We start from the raw sequence: 20131 nt of genomic DNA, 5'->3' as shown, positions 1-20131 counted from the left end.
CGCACACGGTTTGGGGGCTTTCACGCCGTGTTCCCTGCCGGGCTGCGGAGCGGCCCCTGGAGAGGGGTTTTATCCCTGCCGGTATCGCCCATAGCCTTGCCCCCCTCCTGGGGCCCGCAGCCTTCCCGGACAGGGGCACGCGTGGGGGCTGCGGGTTTGCGGGGAATTTCTCGCAGCCCGGGTGTCACCGGGGGGTGTGTGGGGGTGCGTGTGGCCCCTCTTTGGGAGGTTTCTTACTCGGGGTCTGCTGGCTCCAGCAATATTAATTTTATCCTTTAATCTCGTAGGTTTCTCCAAAGAGTCTTAAAGGCAGAGCGGAGAGAGCCAGGCAGAAGGGCTGCCCGGGAATTTTGGGCTTACTTTAGGTATGAAAGCTGCGCCTCCCAGTGCAGAGGAATTGTTTTGTCACGGTCGTTCTGAAACTCCAGGGAACAGGTTTTATTCCTGTTAAACCTCCCGGTCGCTTTGCAGCCTGAAATTGCTCTTTTAATGCTCTCGCCTCGCAGATCTTACGGGGTTTTCTTAATCTCCAGAAGCTCGTCTGTACCCCGAGCGGTACCCACGTCCACCAGCCGCAAGGTAAAAGAGGCTGGTCCTTTTTTAAATATAGCAATATATATATATATATATTTATATTTATAATGCCCTAGCGTCCTCAGGCGGGTTTCAGGCACTTACTGCCGATACCGCTGAACCAGAGCTAAAGGTATTGAGCAGCTTTTGGTCAAAAAAAAAAAAAAAAAAAAAAGCTTTCCCTTCAGATCTGGGATGCGTTGGTTGGTGTTTCCATCGCAGCCGGAGGGCTGGGAGGCTGCCGGAGCGGGGCTGTGCCGGCGGCAGCAGCGCAGAGCCCGGGCGCTTGGCCCCCTCTCCCGGCGGCTGCGGGGCTCCCCAGCCCGCCCAAGGGCAAAGCCACGGGCAAATAATTTGCACTTGACAACTGAATTCACGGACAAAACGTCCGGGATAAAATGCTGCAGTTACGTCTGAGGGCAGAGTTTGAGCTTCGGGGGGGTGTGGAGGGTGTGGGTGTCTTTTTCTTGCGTTTAAAAATGTTGTGCGTGCTTCTTGTCCTGTAACTTCCAGGAAAGTTTTGAAGGGACAAAAAAAATCACACTCAGCCTTGTCTTTTCCCGATATCCCTGGTTCACAGAAATACGCGACTGCTGTCATGTGCTGCATCACTTCTCATGCTCTTCGAGGCATTCAGACAAGCAAAAGGGCAGGAAAAAAGCATAAATGGAGAAACACAGAAAACGGTTTTACACCAGTCTTTAAAAAAAAAAAACCACAACTTAGTTGTATTCAAGTATTTATGACACCATAAACGGCCAACAATTTGGGAAAAACACTGTGAATTGGAGAAAGGCCTTCTGAGGTGAGTCCCACACAACGCTGGCAATACCCCTGGCCAGACTGGAGGTAGGAACGATCCAGTTTGTTTTCAGTAAATGAGAATAATTCCAGAATGGCAGGGAAGCTCTGCAGAAAACGCTGTGAGGAACAGCCTGCAGCAGGGTCAGGGCTGGGGAGAAGCTGCAGAAACTGCTGGCGGGGTTTTTCTGTTTCCCACGTCCTGTGCTCCCGCTCAGCGCTCCTTCCCCAGAGCTCAGGTGCCCCGCGATCGTCAGCCGCAGGTCACCAGCGCAGCTCTTTCTGCTGGGAGTGAAGCTTCCCCCCCCATTTTGTTCTGTACTACACTTCCAGGTTCAGGTTTTTATCCACCCACCGAGAGTCAGACAGAAAGCCCTCGCCCCTCCTTGCGCCCAACCGCCAGGCACAGGGGAACAAATCTTCCTCCTTGGGCATGTGCTCAGTGGAAGGAGACGAGGAGGGATTGCAATGTTTTAATAAAATCAGTTAATTTTTTTTTTTCCAGGCTGGGACATGGGATAATTCCCTTCTTTGAAATCCTCAGCGCAGCTGAGAAGCCAGTACCAACCCTCCCGTTCCCATTACGGCTAATGGGCTGAGGTCAGCCACATCCAAATTTGCAATGAATTTTATGTGTGCGTGCAGCCACTTGTTTTCCCATTAAACAGGGAAAAAAGAAAAGAAAAATACAAGTCTGTAATTGAAGCTGCTGTGATTGCAGTTTTGGAGCACACCTACTGTGCTGGTATCGGCTACGTCTCCTCAATTTTACAGCTTGCCCAGCATCCTGTTGTGCACCATCGTACCTATGTGCTGCATCTTTCCCACTCTCCGCCACCATTAATTCTTGGATTCTTAGTGATTAGTATTTGTACTGCTTATTTTGCCAGTTCGTCTAAGACATCTATTTGTTTGAAATAATATTCAATAATTTTTTAACAATGCTAATGGAAATGTTTAGAATATATGATTTTTAAGCTCGTAGCGTGTTTCTGTACAAAGGCATCTTTGACTCCTTTATATTTTGGACATTATTGTTGATTCCAGAGTACAATCTAGGCTCTTAAAGCCCATAGTCATATCATGTTTATTATTTGTGTTCCCAAAGTAGCGAGAAGTCTATATATGAGACAGAATCCCAACATCATGTAAATAAATTAATAGACTGTCCCAAAGATGTGAGAAATGGCAATAGCCTGTAACATGATTTGTTACATTTGTGTTTTTCTGGATGCTGTAATTGAGCAGAGCAGTTCCCTGTGATTAATTATCTGAGTTAAAGACTCCAAGCTATCAACAAAGTCTTGTTCTGCTTTATTAATTCTGTCCAAACAAATTCTGTCCAAACAAGAGCATCCCATTTAGATCTTTTCAAATATTAAAGTTTGTTTATTTTTCTAGCTCTGGAGAGGGAAAAATCACCAGGCAGTGAGGCTTTTCTTTTTTTCTTTGAATATTTTAATTTAGGGAGGTGTCCCCCAGCTTCTCTGATGTTGGCCCACCTGTGTCCTGAAGTCATATTTCAACTGATTGCTCAGTTAATTAAACTGTCACGTTCTATTAAAAACTCCAGAACCTGATGTTATTCGTGCTTCCAGGTCAGCTCTCCAGGGTCTGCGGCTGAGTGACTAACTGGATTGGAGCTTCAGCCCTTCTGCACATTCCCAAAAGGGGGAGAAAATTTCAGTCCAGGAAATATAATTCATGCCAAACATACTTGTAGCCTGAGGTTTCATCAATTATCTGGAATCTGATGCAAAGGTAATTGAATTATTCCAAAGGCTTTGACAGGTCGGATGAGGTTTTTGGAAAAGGAGCTGCTGTTTGAAAATTAATTGCAACATAGAAGGTCTTCCTCATCGAGTGTGATGGGGGATGCCTACAATTTACCCACCCCAAAATCAGGTTGCCAGCTGGACAGGCTTCTGACAGCCTTGCCTCACTGATGGCAGCAATTGTCACTTTGCAGCTGGGAGTGCAGTCTCGGGACACGGCGTGTCCCAGCGTGGAAGGGTCCGCTCTGCTTGCAGCAGATAGGCATAGCTAAATAAACCTGCTAGAAAACATGCCTGCTTCTACCACTGCTCAGCCAGAGGAGCAACATCAGTCGGGATCTACGGGCTTGGCGGTAGAAAAAAGATCAGCGTGTATGGTCAGAAAGAGGGTCCAGAACACAGACTCCCTTGGGAACTTTACCACAAACTGCGACTTAGGCAGCCTGGCAGACCAGGACTCTGTAATACATCGCGTCCTGCTTCAACCCCAACATATACATTGAAACCTAAAGCTTGAGCTGGAGAACAGACCCTTCAACCACACACAGTTACACGGAACTAAAGAGAAATCCGTGTGCAGTATGCTGGAGGATCAGACTGGTTGTATTAGGGCTCTCTTTTATGTTATTATGCCAGTTATTATGCATGTTTGTAAAGGATTGGGTGCAAACTTTTTTGGCAGAAGATGTTAATTTAGTGTTCCCTAAATGATTCATCCCATTCTTTCACATTTGCTCACCTTCTGAATATTTTAGTCTGTTAGCAGCCTCTTAGGTTATGTGCCAGTTAAATAATTCAGTTCATTACGCAAAAAACATATATAATAATTCAGTTCATTATCCTCAAACCAGCCTCTGGGCACATGTACAAAAAAGTATCAAAGAGCATCAGTTAACAAAAATAATATCAAAAGACAAACTGCAGTTGCTATAGGGTGTTGATCAGCTGCAACATTGTGCCCAAGAGATGGCTTCATCTCAGCCCTGAAGAGATCCCCATATACCTTTTACGCAATCTACAATTTATGAGTCTTAATTAATGTTTGTAAAGAGCTTTGGAACACTTGGATGAAAGATGCTGCAGAAATCTACGTAATGATTATTAATTACATAATTTTCTCATGGCTCAAGCACCAACAGCAAGACAGTTACATCTCAGAGGGATGGCACTGCATCGATCCCTCATGACATGGGGATGTAAGAGGAGGTCCTGCAGCTGCCTCCTGCGGTCCCTGCACCACCCGCAGGCTTTGTTTCGGGACCCTTGGGGTATCTTGCTCACTGGGCCCCACAGGATGAGCTCCTTGGGATCAAGCCCAGAAATGTCATGGCATAAAAGGAGCTTGAAGAGGAATTGGGCTGAGAGTTATGCATTTGGAAAGCTAATTCCTGTCTACCAGGATGGAGTTGCCAAAGCCCACAGGAAAGTGGAGGACACGGTTTGTGTTTCTTCCATGCTGTGCTCGTTTTGGCTGGGGTAGAGTTAATTTTCTTCATAGCAGCTAGTATGGGGCTATGTTTTGGATTTGTGCTGAAAACAGTGTTGATAACGGAGGAATGTTTTCACTATTGCTGAGCAGTGCTTACACAGAGTCGAGGCCTTTTGTGCTCCTCACCCCACCAGCAAGCAGGCTGGGGGTGCACAAGAAGTTGGGAGGGGACACAGCTGGGACAGCTGACCCCAACTGACCCAAGGGATATCCCGCACCGTATGGCACCATGCTCAGCATATAAAGCTGGGGGAAGGAGGGCAGAGGGGGACGTTCAGAGTGATGGCATTTGTCTTCCCAAGTAACCATCACATGTGACAGGGCCCTGCTTTCCTGCAGATGGCTGAACACCTGCCTGCCCATGGGAAGTAGGGAATGAATCCCTTCTTTTGCTTTGTTTGTGTGCGCGACTTTTGCTTTACCTATTAAACTGTTCTTATCTCAACCCATGAGTTTCCTCACCTTTACCCTTCCGATTCTCTCCCCCATCCCACCGGGGGGGAGCAAGCGAGCAGCTGTGTGGGGCTGAGTTGCTGGCTGGGGCTAAACCACGACACATGCTCGCCCTTGCTGGGCTTCATTGCTCTCAGCTAGTTCTCCAGCATTCACAGCAATTCAAAGGCTGTATGGTTTGTACCATACCTTTGTACAACAAGGTTGTATGGTTTGCTGCGTGATTTTGGGAGAGCTGCTTTCCAGCCCTGTGCCTCAGTTTTCCTCATACATAAACTAGAATTTATAATAACAGTCTTTGTAGAGTGTTTGTAAAGCATTCTTATCATACACTTCTTTTCAGAGATCAACGTAAGCAATGTGTTATAACCACAAACATCTTGTGTAGCTGAGAAAAGAGAAGATTTGCCTCGGGAGGATAATTAAGAGGATTTTTGTGGCGGGATTTGGGACGGAGGCGGAACTGACTTACCAGACACTCTGCTTTCTAGCACCTGCGCAGTGCCCCCACATCCTGACCGGCACTATGCCGCCTGGCAGGCTTTTCTGGTAATGCCGCACCGATAACCGGGTAGTCTGCGATGGAATGACAGGGCTGCAGGAAGCCCTGCCACATTTCCGGCACCACACGAATGCACCAACCGGTGCCACCACGCACCTCATGCACAGGGAGGTGGCCTTTTGCCTTTGGGGACCAGGGCTCTTGTTCGGACAGGGACCCACGGCTCATGGCTGCCTCCATTGGAACTGCAAAGTCCCCACACCAGTGGTCAGACTGGCGGGGGTCTGTTGGGCTGCCATGTCTCCTCTACCCCAGCACCCGTGGCCAAAGGGGCCATTTTGGGCCCAGGTCTCAGAGGTCTCCAGGGCACTTCACACAGCACCTCGGCTCTCGCCAGCCCTGCCATGCCGCTCCCTCCTGTCCCTCGCTGGCTGTCGCCTGCCCTCTGGGCAGGCTGTCACTCGTCACCCTTCGCCCACGGGACGTGCCCGAATTGCCGGAGCGTCCCCAAAACACCGCCTCAAAGTCCTCCTGCCCTCATCCAAGATGGCCGACCGCGCCTCACTCCGCCCGGCGCCCCTTGCCTTAATCAAAGATGGCCGCCGCGCCGTGGACCCGCGTGAGCTTCTTGCCCTCACCCAAGATGGCCGCCCCGACTCGCGGATTGGCTGATCTGCCCGACGCCGGGGCGGCCATGTTGAGTGAGGCGGGGGCCGCGGCCGCATCCCGTCATGCTCGGCGGGCCGCCGGCCGCCCGGAAGAGGGAGCGGGGCGGTTGTTGACAACATGGCGGCCGCTGGCGCCTCCGCGGGAGGAAGAGGCGGAGGGAGAGGAGGCGGCGGGCGGAGGAAGGAGTCTCATTCATAGGGAGCCCGGCTCGCTGCCCTCGCCCCCTCCCTCCCCTTCTTCCCCCCTCCCCAGCGGCCGCCTCGCCCCCTCCCCGGCACCATGTCCTTCTTCAGGCGGAAAGGTAGGGGGGCGGCAGGCGGGAGGCCCGGGGCTGAGGGGCGGCTGCCGGCTTCGTCCCCCGCACGGCTGCTGGGCCCCGGCCCTGCCCCTCCGGGCACGGCGACCGGGCCCCGAGAGGAAGCTCGGCCCCCGAGGAGCGGGCTCCCCGCAAATGACGGTCAGTGCCGGCCCCTCCCGGCCCCGGCGGTGGGGCCCTTTTTCTCCCTCGGGGTTCGGGGAAGAGGTGGGGGGCGGCCGGGGCTGCGCGGGGCTCGCCGGTGCGGGGCCTCGGGGTGTCGGCCGCGGTCTGCCTGCCTGCCGGGGCTCTGGCAGTGACCCTGGGCAGCCCCAGCAGCGGGCGGTCGCGAAGGCCGGGCTGCAGCCGCCGTCCTTCCCGGGGCGGCCCTGGGAGCGGCTCTGGCTGCAGCGCTCGCACGGCTTCCCACCCTTCTTCTGGACGGAGGAGTGTAGCTCGGCGATTCTGAAAGAGTGACTTGGGCAGTTAGGTGGGCTGGTGTAAAACGTCTCGTGCCTCATGCAATTTTTGAGCCTCTTTAACTGTTTACAGAGTACTTTTTTCACAACGCTGATAGACACGGTTTCATAAAAATGTAATAGGCTAAGTATGTTACAGCAGTAGCTGAAAACCCTCATTAAAAAAGGGACCACATCGCACCGAGTTCTTCATAAAAGCCAAAGGAGTCATTGACAGCTTATTTTGTAATATGTTTGTTGATGTTGTGGAGCACAAGCCAAGGTTTGAAATTTAGGACTCCTGAAATATTTATAATATTCCTGTAGCAGAAATGGACATGGTTTAAATGCTCTTTGAGAGTGAAATGTTTTGAAGGCACTTGTGCTACAGCTTGTGATGAAATGTGGTGTAGTGCGCTTTCAATCTGCCCGATATGTGGTTTGAGTGGTTTTTGTTGAAAGTGGCACCTTTTAGGAAGGGCCTCTTGGGAAAGTAGTTCTGTTGTCTCGTAACGCTGTAGTTCAAGCAATACAACCATTGCTTTTCCAGCAGTGGCTGATACAGCGCTCTCCTAAAGCATTTCTTGGTTACTAAAACCCAAAATGTACATGTTGGGAGGCAAGGCGGTAAGTTAGGAGGAAAGAACACATCTCAGACAATGTTTTTGCTCTTGACTGACATGTCCTGTTGTAGGGTTGCTCAGCTGAAGTAGCAACATCAAAAATACCATTCTTTGGGGAGGTTAGTGCAGTAATCGTGGAAGAAATTAGTTTAAACTTCTGTTCGTATTAGTGCTTCTGAAGATTCTTGAAGTCCACTGAAGGTTTTGCAAGTGCCATAGTCCTTTTTGGGGTGTTTACATACTAACGTTGAGCTGCAGAATAGAACTTTCATACTGCTTATGAACTGCTCAAAAATAGCTTCTGCTGCTTCGTCAATGAAGAGAATTGTGAGCTGATGTTCCATCCTGATGTGTAATCACAGGAACAATGTAAGCTTTGGCGAAAACTTTCTCAGGGAGAGAATCATGAAATGGCTAATTGAGTGTCTGTTACTTTGATTAAAGGATCTTTGGTCAGAGAAGCACAGTCAGAACCAAATGCCCAAGAGGGGTGCTGTTAAGGAGAGGAGAGAAGTTAGCTTTCATCTGGGTTTTACATAAAATAATACTGTTTTGTATTTCTTCATTTTAGATACTGGCTTTTAGAGATGATCTTAAACTGCAGCTGGGAGAAAAGCAACAAATTCAGGCTTATGTTAAAACTGTGTAGACTAGACACATACAGTCCAAAACCATGTAAAGCATCAGCGTCTTTGGGTTGAAATACTGTTGTTGGGTAAAAATAAAAACTTTTTTTTTTTAAGTGAAAACATGTAGAAAATGTTCAAAACTAATATTTTTTTTAGTATGCGCCTTAAAATAAAGGTCTAGAAAACTGTGGGTGGATAATAAGTTGAGAAATTAAACTATAACAGTTGGATTGGCAGCTGGGGGGCTTGAGGGCAGATTATGAAATTGTTGTTGGTGAAAACAGCCAGATGACGTGCCCATTCACTGGAGATATCTTGGAAATAATGTACACGGTCCTACCAGCTGGCTGACCTCTGAAGCTGTATGTTGCTTTTTGTGCGTGTACATGTGTGAATGGTTTAGGTTTGTTCATTCTTCTGTATTTCAGGATGTGAATTAAAATTCTCACATCTCACATGGCCGGCTTGCATCAGTTTGATGCGTTACTGCTTTGTGAATGGGTTTTGCTGCTGGAAATTCTCACAAACTTTTAGTCCTCGGTCATCGTGTACCGCAGTTATCTCTCTGGCTTCACACAGACACCAAGTGACATCCGTTTTTTGAGGAAAGTGAAAGCAAATTCCTCTAGTGAAACTTCACTCTCTAAAATCTGGTCTTGTCACGTATAGGAGTTTTCTTTTGTCCTCTGCTGTTACTTTTAATTTCGTCCTTCTTGAAGCTGATGGGGACAAAAGAAGCCCGTATATGAAGAGGTTGGGAACATGAACCAGGAGTTTGTGTTACCAGTAATAAGTAGGTAATTAGACAGAGAGGAACTGAGTAGTTGGTAAGAAGGAACAGAGATACTTAAACGGAAAATAGGTTTGTGGAGGACTCTTCTGTTGAAACTCAGGAACCATTGCCGATAGTTAGGAATCGGTTTGATGAATCAACTATTGGAATAATTTTAGAAAGATAAAGGTTGGTAATACTGTGTAGAGGTTGCTTCGTCCCCATTGTACCTCAGCGTTACTTCAGACGTGCAGGGTTGTTTTTTTCAGTGATTTTTCTCCTGCATATCAGCACGCCCCCAGTTATGTAAAAGCTGGTTATTCTCACTGTTCACAGCTGCATCTGGCTGCGAGAGTTCAGTTTTAAAAGAGCCTAGCTCTTTTAACGGATGCTTAAACCTCTCTGTCGGAGAGAGAATGTGCTAGCTGCTGGCTTCAGTCTGAAACGCTGAGTTGCCAATCGCAGACCTGCAACGTTTTTACTTCTCGCAGCGAAGGCTGGCAGCACGACAGCACTGCAGCCGCCACCGTGCAGGACAATTATGTAATCAGAGATTGAAGTTTCCCTTTCAAATATTTAAAATACTTAAGTCAGAATAAGTAGGTGTGTTTGGTTTTGTTTTTTTTTTTTTTAAATCTTCTCGTGTTTTGTGATGTAAATGTTTGATTGTGCTGGGTTATGACTTGTGGTTATGTTTGGAAGGACTCCACAATTGGTGTTCAAAGATGACCTATTTGTAGTAATAATCCCAGCCTGGAGCAGCTGGAGAAGGTTTCGCTAGTAGATCATGTTCTTCCATATTGCCGCTTAATTTGTTTCTCATGCCATCCTGTTTATGTACTCCTTTGGTTTCTTTATTTTTGTTTTAAACAGCTCTCCTAATTTGCTTCCTTCAGGAGCTTCCTTTAAAAAATAATTTTTAAAAAATTGCTTTTCCATCACAACTTTTTTTAGCTGTTATCTTCCTGTCAGTTGCTTGCGATCGGCTGGATGGTTATTAAGCAGTATTATTTGTGAGAGAATTAACTATTTGCAGTGTGTTCCCAGAACATTTCTGTGGTATCTGTCATGACGGAGGAGTCGTGGGCTGGCTCCAGCTTCGTGGGGCTGGTTCCACGTACGTCTCTGGCTACGCGTGTTGTACTGCTCTTCCTGTAATACGAGGGACATGTTGGGTTTAGGTGTGTGATTTCTAGTTCATAGAGAGCACCTGCCAGTGCTCTGCTCTTAAAGCACATCTACCCCATTCTTTCCAGTTAATGCTGTTTATTTTAATAACCTTGAATGTAGCCCTGCTTTAATCGTATGGACAGCAAACATCTTTCTCAATGTTAATTTTAACATACTGTATTTCATTAAACTTAATTCATGGGTGATAAGGATTTGCTTTTGGAAACAAATACAGAAGCTTTGAAAGCCTCTGTCAGTTACCAGATGTGCAGATTTAAATATGAGAGATTAGTTTTAACAAAACGATAGTTTACATCTGCCTTTGATACTTGCTGAAGTTGGGAGTTTTATGTCCATTGTCCGGTAAATGCCATTAGTCACCCAAAATAGCATTAACATTTTCTCTTGTATTTTACAGTGAAAGGCAAAGAACAAGAAAAGACCGCAGATGTGAAAGCAATTAAAAGTAAGATCAATATTTACTTTGTCTATAAATTCAGATATCTAATACCATTTGCCATTTTTATTTTAACTAGTGGAACGATTTCCTTACAACTGAGCACAGATGTGACCTGTGCATTGAAAACAAAACAAACCCAAAACTTAATTCTGTTTCTGAGTATTTATAGTAACTAATCTTTCCTAGTCATCTTGCTGAATCTGTAAGTACAGAAGGTTATTAAATTATGTCAGACATGAGCTTTAATTCAAAGTGATCATGCAATTCAGTCACCTTGCAAATAGTGGTTATTCCTTATCTACAACAAATTGCTTCTGAAGCTTCTTGCTTACATGTAGCATACTTTGCAGTTTTGAAAATGCAGCTGAACTGTGTCTAATTTGCAAAAGAGGCTGCCAGTGTCTGATTTAACTTTGACTGATGTGGCTTGTGAGACTGAAGATCTGAACCTTGGTCAGAATGAATAGCTATTCTAATGTTGCTCCATGTGATACAGAAATCTTGCTGCTAAATCCATTAGGAGGAAAAAAAAATCTTGATGGGAAGGAAGTTTATAAACCATGGGAAAACAAGATTATTTATCCTGTCAGTTTTTATTGCAATATTAAAAGGACATGAGGTAATTTGTGTGAATCCGATCTGTTACTTTGATACCCTTAGACGAAATCCTGTTTCTCTACTTGTTAATGTGTTATCTGGATATCAAGAGAAAATTAAAGGCTTTTTTCACTGTGCTGGTCTGTCTTTCAGATCAAATATAGGAAACAGTAAGTTGCATCCATTTAATAGTACATCCCGTGATTTCAGTGCAGCTATAATCTCCAATGACTAGCTGAAAGAGGTTACGTTACCTGTAAATAAAAATAAATTTGAAAATGTATTGCACATTGTGAGCTGCTGCAAACAGAGAGCATCTTTCCAGTTTGGCAAGCAGCTACTCCCCGATCTGTATGATGTTAGGTTAGCGATGTAGTGCTGTCTGAAGGTTTTGGAACAGGTGTTTGATCCTTAGATTAAGTAGAAAAAAATTTTTCTCAAATGTTCATAATATAAAATTAAATTTGAATCTAGTTCACAAAAGCCTAAGCTGTTATGAGGAATGTGGCTCTGTTTCTACACAAGTAGCCTCCAGGAGGTTTTCCCCAGTTATTGTTATCAGCCAAGCAACTGGCTGCCATCCATTGGCATGGGAAAAAAAATGTGTTTTCTCTGTTATTGCTGGTATTAAATACCAAAGGCTTTGTAAGAGGCGGCAAACAGTGTCTTGGTACCAAACACTGCAACTAGAGAAACACTTTGCAATAGCTTAAACGTTTTAACTCTCCTATACTGTTGCTCCTAAGGTATCTGTTACCGTGATGTGCAAGTGTGAAATTGTCAACTTCTGTCATCCTGTGTCATGAAATTGTGAAGAAAAATAAAGTTATGCAGCATGAAATTCATCAAAACCAAGTTGCTTGACACCTTGATGAAACACGTTTTTAGGAAGTCGTGTGCTGAGATAGTGTGTCATCTGACTCGCTTTAAGAGTCAGAGGTGTAAGATGTCCTTGCATGACATCCTAATCAAATGCAATTTCCTGAGAGCTTTTGAAACCGCTATGAGCATGTTTTGTTTTTTCAGCTTTATCATCAATTAACAATTAGTTGATGCTTTTTCACTGGCAGAGTTTTGTGTGGGGAAGTTCTTCTTTGTTCTGTTTGGGCTCAGGTAGCCAGCTGTGTTCTAAAACAGTTAGAGGAGGTTCAGGTTGTAAAACCTGGGTTTTGTCAGAGATATTTCCTTATTGCTTTTTTCTCTTAAAACCAAATAGACGCAAAGAAAATATTTTTGAAAAATATTCTTGTTAAAACTCACAGGGAGCTTTGTAGTTCAGGATTTTGTAACGCATTTTAGCCTTCAAAAAGGTATGGAAATGGATTGGCAAGCACATCATAACTAAACTAAATTGTTGACAAAGTATTAAGCTGTTACGATAGCAGTTATCAAGGAAGCAGGAAGACTCAGGATTGATATTTCATGTGTAAACTTAGACTTGGCGTCTTTTGATTAGGTACTGAATGAGGAAAGTGGGTGGGTACTACTGATCTATTGGAAGTGAGTTTATTCTTGCTGTAATAAAACTTATTTATTTCTGTGGCTTTTACTTCTATCAGACCCTTGATCAAAGATGACACACAGTGCTACAGTGAGGTGTGTAGTAAGATTGTCTCTTGCAAACTCTCTGGCATATCTTGGGGTGCTTAGCACTGGATACTGCTTAGGTCTTGGCATCCTTGTCTTTTAATCATTCCTGTCTTGATTCTAGCTCCAATACCAGTACATTCCCCTCAAAGAAGCACTAGAAATCATGCCTTGCTGGAGGCTGCAGGACCAAGCCATGTGGCAATTAATGCCATCTCTGCCAACATGGACTCTTTTTCTAGCAGTCGGACAGCTGCCCTTAAGAAGCAGCCAAGTCACATGGAAGCTGCTCATTTTGGAGACTTAGGTAAGGCTTCATCAGCTTTATAATAATGTCAACATTTCTTTTTGCTCTGTGTGTATTACTGGTATGCTCACTGTCCTTTGGTTTTCAGGCAAGTAGATTAGGTAATTAAAAAATATGACTGCTGTTAAGATAGCATCCATGTTACCCTCGAAGCATTTTGAATGGGGACGGTACATTTGTTTAAAAGAAGTTCCTTTACTTTGTGTACCACCATTATGTTGGAATTGTCTCTTCACCAGTTATAGGGCGTTTTTGAATCGAATACCCATATCTGTAGTACAATATGGAGTCATTGCTTTGATATTTTTCTTTAGGCAGATCGTGTCTGAATTATCAGGCTCAAGAGACCAAATCAAGCCTTTCAAAGACCCTTGAACAAGTTCTGCAGGACAATGTAGCCCTCCCTTATTTTATCCAGTTTATGGAACTACGCAGAATGGAACACTTGGTTAAGTTTTGGTTAGAGGCTGAAAGCTTCCACTCCACAACATGGTCGCGTATAAGAGCACATAGCCTGAACACAGTTAAGCAGAGTTCATTGGCAGAGCCAGTGTCGCCCTCAAAACAGCAGGAATTTGCTTCGTCTTCTCCATCTGGATTGCTTGAAGAGAGACTGGAGGATTCTGGCACAGTCTGTCTGCTCAGGACCAACCCAGTGGCTTCGGACAAGAATGACAGAACTGGCAACAGCCAGAACCACGTGCTCTCAGGTCTGGAGAATGATAATACCAGTGTTCTTTGTCTAAGAAAATCTGAGACAGGGACCCATTCTGTTCCAGCTGATCAGCAAGAATCTTCCAAGCTCACAGTATCAAATAGAAACAGCCCCTCCTCTGCACTAAAAGACTTGTCAGGAAAACTAATGAAAAGTAAGTGCCACGTGTTCCCTTTCTTTAAAAAGGTGGGGAGATGGGGAATGTAGTAGCTGCTGCTTACTTTGTACAGTGAGCTGCCTTGGTTCTCATGTGTTCTTAGTAAGCATGATATGATGTTGCGAGGAGGAAAATAATTTTGTATGTCAGTAATGTTAGCTTGCTGTATAAGCTAATGGTCAGTTTGAGTTATGTACTGTTTGACTGTCTGGTTGTTTAAAAATAAATACGCTGCTGAAGAGACTTCAGAATCATTATGTACTCTAATAGGCTTAGGTTACTTCTGTTCCTACATGTGTAATAATAAGAAATGAAGATGAACATTGCAATGTCCCTTTCTTCCCTCACCCATCCCACACCCAACTTAAAAGAATTGCAGAAAATATGGATGATGGGGCTGAGAACTGATAATTAACTTTCCTCGGAAGGTAAATATCCTGTATCACATAAAATGACGTAAGTAATGGTTACAAGAGACTTGTAGAGATTTTTGTGTGGAACATACTGGTTTTGTTCTTGGATTTATTTGATAGAGTTCCTTCCCTTGTAACTGATTTGTTCTCATTTGGAATCCACCTCTTCAGAGGCTACTAGAAGTAAGGATGAAATTCAAATATTTGCTTTTGGTAGTAAGCTACATGCACAGTAACCTTTTCCTCTACTTTGCATCTACTCAGTCCTCCCTCATTTGTGCAAGTCTACAGACAAAAAGGAAACACTCCTTTCTTCATATTGGTTCCTTTTGTTTGCCCAACTATTTCCTTATGTTGCATCCCTTTCTCTTGCTGTTTGTCTTTCTCATATAGTTACTTATTGTATACCTCCACAATACATAACCTCAGCCCCAAAGTGTCTTAAACACAATGATACTTCAGTCATGAAAAGCACCTCTGCTTTCTGACATCTAAAAAGAATTTGAAAGGACTAGGTCCTTTTTGAGGAATCTGAAAAGTCTGCAGTATAATTTTTTTTTTCCTCTTCAAGAGCAGTGTCCCAGCTCTCCCTTGATGATGTGTAAAGCATAGATCTTGTTCTGAGGAATCCCATTTTAAGCTTTTTTTTTTTCTTCTTTTAATTCCTTTATAATGCAAGTGTTTTATATTCTCTATAACGAGAGCTAGAAGTTGGGAACTTCACTGCAGTTCTTGCCGCAAAGGCGCTACTTCTGGGACTAAGGCTAAGTTGAGGAAGAGGGTGCTGTCTTGTCTAGTGGTAGGGAATTGGAGCTATGTTACTTTATTCCATCTCACTAGTCAGTCCATGCTGGGCTTATTGTGACCTGGCTAGAGATAACACAGTCACTGGAGCTTGTCAGTAGCAAAGTATCAGGTAGTGGACTGAAAGCTTCATGGGAAGGAAACTTATTGCTGACAATTAGATACTTCCTTTCCTGAAGAGCAGATGTTTGTTATCCAGTCCTCGTTTTTGACCTGTGCCAAGGAGTTCAAAGTTTGATTCTGTATTTCTTCCTTGTAGGTATAGAACGGGATGCAGTTAGTACTTTTACCAAATATATTTCTCCAGATGCTGCTAAACCAATACCTATTACAGAAGCGATGAGAAATGACATAGTTGGTAAGAATGTATACTGCCTACTCATTTCAGAGCTTCCTCCTTGTCCATAAAAATGTATCTTTAATACCACACACACTCATATTTCTTTTTATTTTTATGAATTTTAAAGTTGGTTGTAAAAAGATAGTAGATCATATTACAAGTATCAGTGGATCTGACCTTTCAGTAGTGCTGTGCAATATCCCCAGAAGAACTTTCAGAGACTTCGCTTAAAATAGTGAAAGAATTCCTGGTGATTACAGAGGCAGTCCAGATTTGAGTCTCAGTCAAATATTTTAGCTGTAACACTATCATTTGGCTATCTGCAGTACTTTAAAAGCTCTTTTTGCACAGAATCAATCAGAACCAGCTGATTCTAGGGGATTTGAACCGCAGTTTTTCATTAACTAGTCACGCTCATGTCTTTCAGCTCACTCAGCCAAATGCACATTAAAATTAACCTGGTCTTTCTTTGCAGCAAAGATTTGTGGGGAAGATGGGCAAGTGGATCCCAACTGTTTTGTTACAGCGCAGTCAATAGTGTTTAATGCAATGGAACAAGAGTAAGTTGCTTGAATGGTTTGGCTTCTTGTGTCTGTTGTCCTTATGCGAAAGGTGGTTCTGTTAAAAATGTTTATGGAGGTATAACCATACAGTCACTTTTTTGTGCAGTTCTCTGTATTTGAAACTGCTCAGATCTCTTCCTCCAAACCCATTCTTGTGATCACTTGCTGAAGTTCTACATGCATGCTGTTGTTACATTCTTTATATCTTTCTTGTGTCATTTGTAAACCTGCTCTGTTTCTTGTTTGTTTTGCTTTTATCCAACTAGAAATGTAACACTTCTGGGGCAAGAACTAATTGATTCCTAAGGTGCCTTGAATGCTGTTGACCCTTAATAACTAATAGTTATTCTGTCTGTGTGCAGGCACTTTAGTGAATTTTTGCGAAGTCATCATTTCTGTAAATACCAGATTGAGGTGCTGACTAGCGGGACTGTTTATCTGGCTGACATACTTTTCTGTGAATCAGCCCTGTTCTATTTCTCTGAGGTGAGTGTTAGGTTTTGGGTTTGGTGGGTTTTTTTATTACTTTCTATCAAATGGAAAAAACTATTAATCCTGATGGCTCTAATAAAGACACCTTGAATATAATAAAAAAGATGAGGTGTACCTTCTGGGAGAAAATGCATTTTAATTTTCACGTTTCCTGCCCATGTGTAGAACTATTTCAAATGTTCAACCTGTACACCATATTGTAGAATGCATATTGTATTCATGCATATCTTCTCCAGTTAGTGAGTGCCTCTAAGTGTCTCTTTGCTTTGTAGAAGCTTTGACATACTCCTCTTAATCTTGCCAATTGAAGGTAGTGACTTTGAAAGCCTTAAGCCTTCTTACAGATAACAAATAATTCACTAGCTTTACATGGAGAGGATACCAGATTAGAATGTGGTAGGTTAAATGTATGATTTTTACAGTTGCAGGGCCCTATACCTTTAGAGAATCATCTGTTTGTAGTATAATACTTGTCCTGATAGTCTGACAAGCCAATGTTCTTTGAAACAGCAAGCTGGGAAGCTGAGACAATATGCTGAGTTCAATGTAAGCTAAGCATAGCATGAAAATAGGGTTTCCTCTGTCATTAGTATGCTACTAAATAAATAGTTCTTTGGAAACTAAATGTGAAAATCAGTACAGAAAAGAAATGTCACAAGTTTGGTTTGTTTTTTGTTTTTTTTTAAACAAACTAAATCTGTTTGCAATACCGTATCTGAAAATTCAGGGTATTTGTATGCCCTGGTGAGAACTTTGCATCATTAATATATGGACTATGTTTCTTGTTTTAAATGGGAAGGAGCAGGTTTGTCTGTGCTTATTAAAAGTTTCTTGCTAAAACTTCTTTAATGTCTCCTCTTTTTTTAATTTCCATTCCAGTACATGGAGAAGGAAGACGCAGTTAACGTATTGCAGTTCTGGTTGGCAGCAGATAACTTCCAGTCTCAACTTGCTGCCAAAAAAGGCCAGTATGATGGGCAAGAAGCACAGAATGATGCCATGATTTTATATGACAAGTGAGGGAGTTCAACAATTATTTGTTTCTGAAGCTCTAATTTTGTGCTTGTAGGTTTGTGTTGCACTGTGCAAAAGGAACTTTTCATTTTCAAACCATAACTGTGCAGTCTTGCACTGTTACGCTGAAATACATTTTACAGTGGCCTTTGATGTGTATGCACACAAGAACTTTTAAAATTTTTGTTTATGTATGAGGAGAAAATCCTTAAGGACTCCTTTCTTAAGCACAGTTCAGAATTTTCAGGACTTGATTGCTTGAGTTTAATGTTTGGTCGTGAAATATCAAAGCTAATTGGTTGCCATTTGAAAATGTAAAGGATTTAAACCTAATAGTAGATGCATTACTGTAGAAAAGCCTTCAGGTTCAGATACTCTTATCCATTTAAAGTGGGCTGTAGGAGCTGTTACCACACATAATAAAAGCCGAATAGTGCTTGTTCTTAGTATTTCAAAATATTTTCCTTTTTTTAAGGAAGCGACCAGATACCTTTTAACATCAGACTTTCCTCTCACTCTCAGTAGTGTAACTTTTTTCCTTTATTTTGTGCTTCACCTTAGCGATAATGCAACTGTCAGACATACATCAAAACTGCTTCCAGAAAACGTTTGTTCTTAAGCTTAAGTGCAAGACTCGTTGCCACGAGCTTGCTGAGTTATTACCCTTGTAGGAAGTACTAATTGGAGACGAGGCACACGATTCACTCTGACTTTTTGTCAGTCATCCCCCCCCCACTTCATCCACAAACTCAGTTGTCAATGATGCAACTCGCAGAGTGATGCTGCTTCAGAGTTCTGGGTGTTTCCTGCTTCATTCCCGCATCCCTGCTACAAAGCTGTGTGCGTAAGATTCCGCTTGTCAGTAGTCACATGGTGCGCTGTTTCTTTTATCTGTATCTTCAGGGCAAGGCTTTATCAAAAATATTTCTGTGAATTGGGGATTTTTTTTTTTCCCTCCTGTACTTCCTGGAAGCGTTCAAAAAACGTGTAGATGTGGCACTTTGGGACATGTTTAGTCTAGTCTACCCTTGATTGGTTTACTGTGGACTTGGTAGTGTAGGTTAATGGTTGGACTGGATGATCTTAAAGGTCTTTTCCAACCTAAACGATTCTGTGATTCTATGATTAGTGAGGATGTTTTATGTATGTTTTTGAAACCGGCACCATCTAGTGGCTGCAGCATGATTAGTGGTCTTTGGTGGAAAGGGTGGGTACTAACCACCTGCAAAGTTTTGCAAATCCTTTTGTGTTGTCTTCTTCCCTTGTCCGGTGCTGCAGGTACTTCTCCCTTCAAGCCACGCATCCGCTTGGGTTTGATGACTCGGTGAGGTTAGAGATTGAATCCAACATCTGCAGGGAAGGTGGTCCTCTCCCTAACTGTTTCACTACTCCCTTACGGCAGGCGTGGACTACCATGGAGACGGTGAGATACCTTCTTCAGAATGGTTTTGACAGTAAAGATGACATGGAGATTCTGCAGGGTGTGAAGTGTCCCCTTCAGCATCTCTGATTTGTCTTGTTCTTTTACTGACTTCCTGTTTACTTGGGTAATAGAACAGCTTTAGTAAAATTTGCTAGACTATTTTCCCTAGCCTGATTTGAAAAGATACCACCCACTGGCTTCTGTTAATTCTCCGTGAAATGTTTGTCTTGGGTGATTATTGCATTTTCATGGAAGTAACAGAATTTCTTCCCATGTGAATTGCTATCAACAGCTTATTATATATCTGTAGAAAATTTTCCTTCCTGCTGGTAGCAGTTGTTAGCAAGTCTAATAGCAGTGGTGTGGCTAATAGTGTAACTCTGGGATACCTGGGTATTAGGGATTAATGATTTGATTCTGGAACTGCAGATAATTTTTGAACAGCATAGCAAAATAACTGTAATCCTATCAGACTTTTCTAGAGGGGAAAAAAATCTGAACTTCAGTTCCAGTTACTAGAGGTTTTGATTAATATGCAGTTATTTTTGTTCATTTTGCAGTAGGATTCAAATGTAAAGCAATGCAGTTGCTAATCCAGAATAATTCCGTGTATGGACACTTCTACTTGTGTACCATCTACACAGGGACTGAGATTTTTGTGTGTCCCTTCCATTCTACAAACGATCTACAGTAATTGTGCAGACCAGCCTTGATTAAAGAGGACTCCTTCTTCTGTCTCTCAGGTTTTTTTACCTGGTTTCTTGTCCAGCAACCTTTACTACAAATACTTGAATGATCTCATCCATTCAGTACGAGGAGATGAATTTCCAGGAGGGAATATTGCACTGAGTATTCACGGCCCCGGTAGCTCTCCTGATAGCGATTCTTTAGGGGGCCCAGATGGTTCTGCCTCCCAGGTATGAGCTTCTTGGTTTGATCCTGTTATAGGAAATGCTGCAGTTACTTTTCTGTATCAATATCAAAGTTCTTACACTGTAAGAAAACATTTTGTAATTTGAAGCTTCCCATTCCACTTTAACATTAAAGCCT

At 43.3% G+C, this 20131-nt stretch overlaps 1 protein-coding gene across 2 annotated transcripts in view; it reads left to right on the top strand.

The window, feature by feature from the left end:
* Nucleotides 1-6529: 6529 nt before the first annotated feature.
* Nucleotides 6530-20131, top strand: part of AKAP10 (A-kinase anchoring protein 10) — a 20834-nt gene continuing 7232 nt past the window's right edge. The window contains exons 1-10 of one of the 2 annotated variants that reach the window (XM_075720333.1): nt 6530-6563; nt 10628-10675; nt 12978-13160; nt 13475-14029; nt 15509-15607; nt 16065-16149; nt 16515-16638; nt 17524-17660; nt 18937-19081; nt 19825-19998. In XM_075720333.1, the coding sequence (XP_075576448.1) occupies nt 6542-6563; nt 10628-10675; nt 12978-13160; nt 13475-14029; nt 15509-15607; nt 16065-16149; nt 16515-16638; nt 17524-17660; nt 18937-19081; nt 19825-19998 (1572 nt within the window). In that variant the 5' untranslated portion in view covers nt 6530-6541. Of the gene's footprint in view, nt 6720-10627; nt 10676-12977; nt 13161-13474; nt 14030-15508; nt 15608-16064; nt 16150-16514; nt 16639-17523; nt 17661-18936; nt 19082-19824; nt 19999-20131 lie in introns of both variants that reach the window. The other variant, XM_075720332.1, reaches the window with a different exon arrangement.

This window comes from Pelecanus crispus, chromosome 12 (assembly GCF_030463565.1).
Source record: "Pelecanus crispus isolate bPelCri1 chromosome 12, bPelCri1.pri, whole genome shotgun sequence".
NCBI classification, from domain to species: Eukaryota; Metazoa; Chordata; class Aves; order Pelecaniformes; family Pelecanidae; genus Pelecanus; species Pelecanus crispus.
Note: the sequence above shows the minus strand (reverse complement) of the source record. Positions and strands in the feature narration are given on the sequence as shown.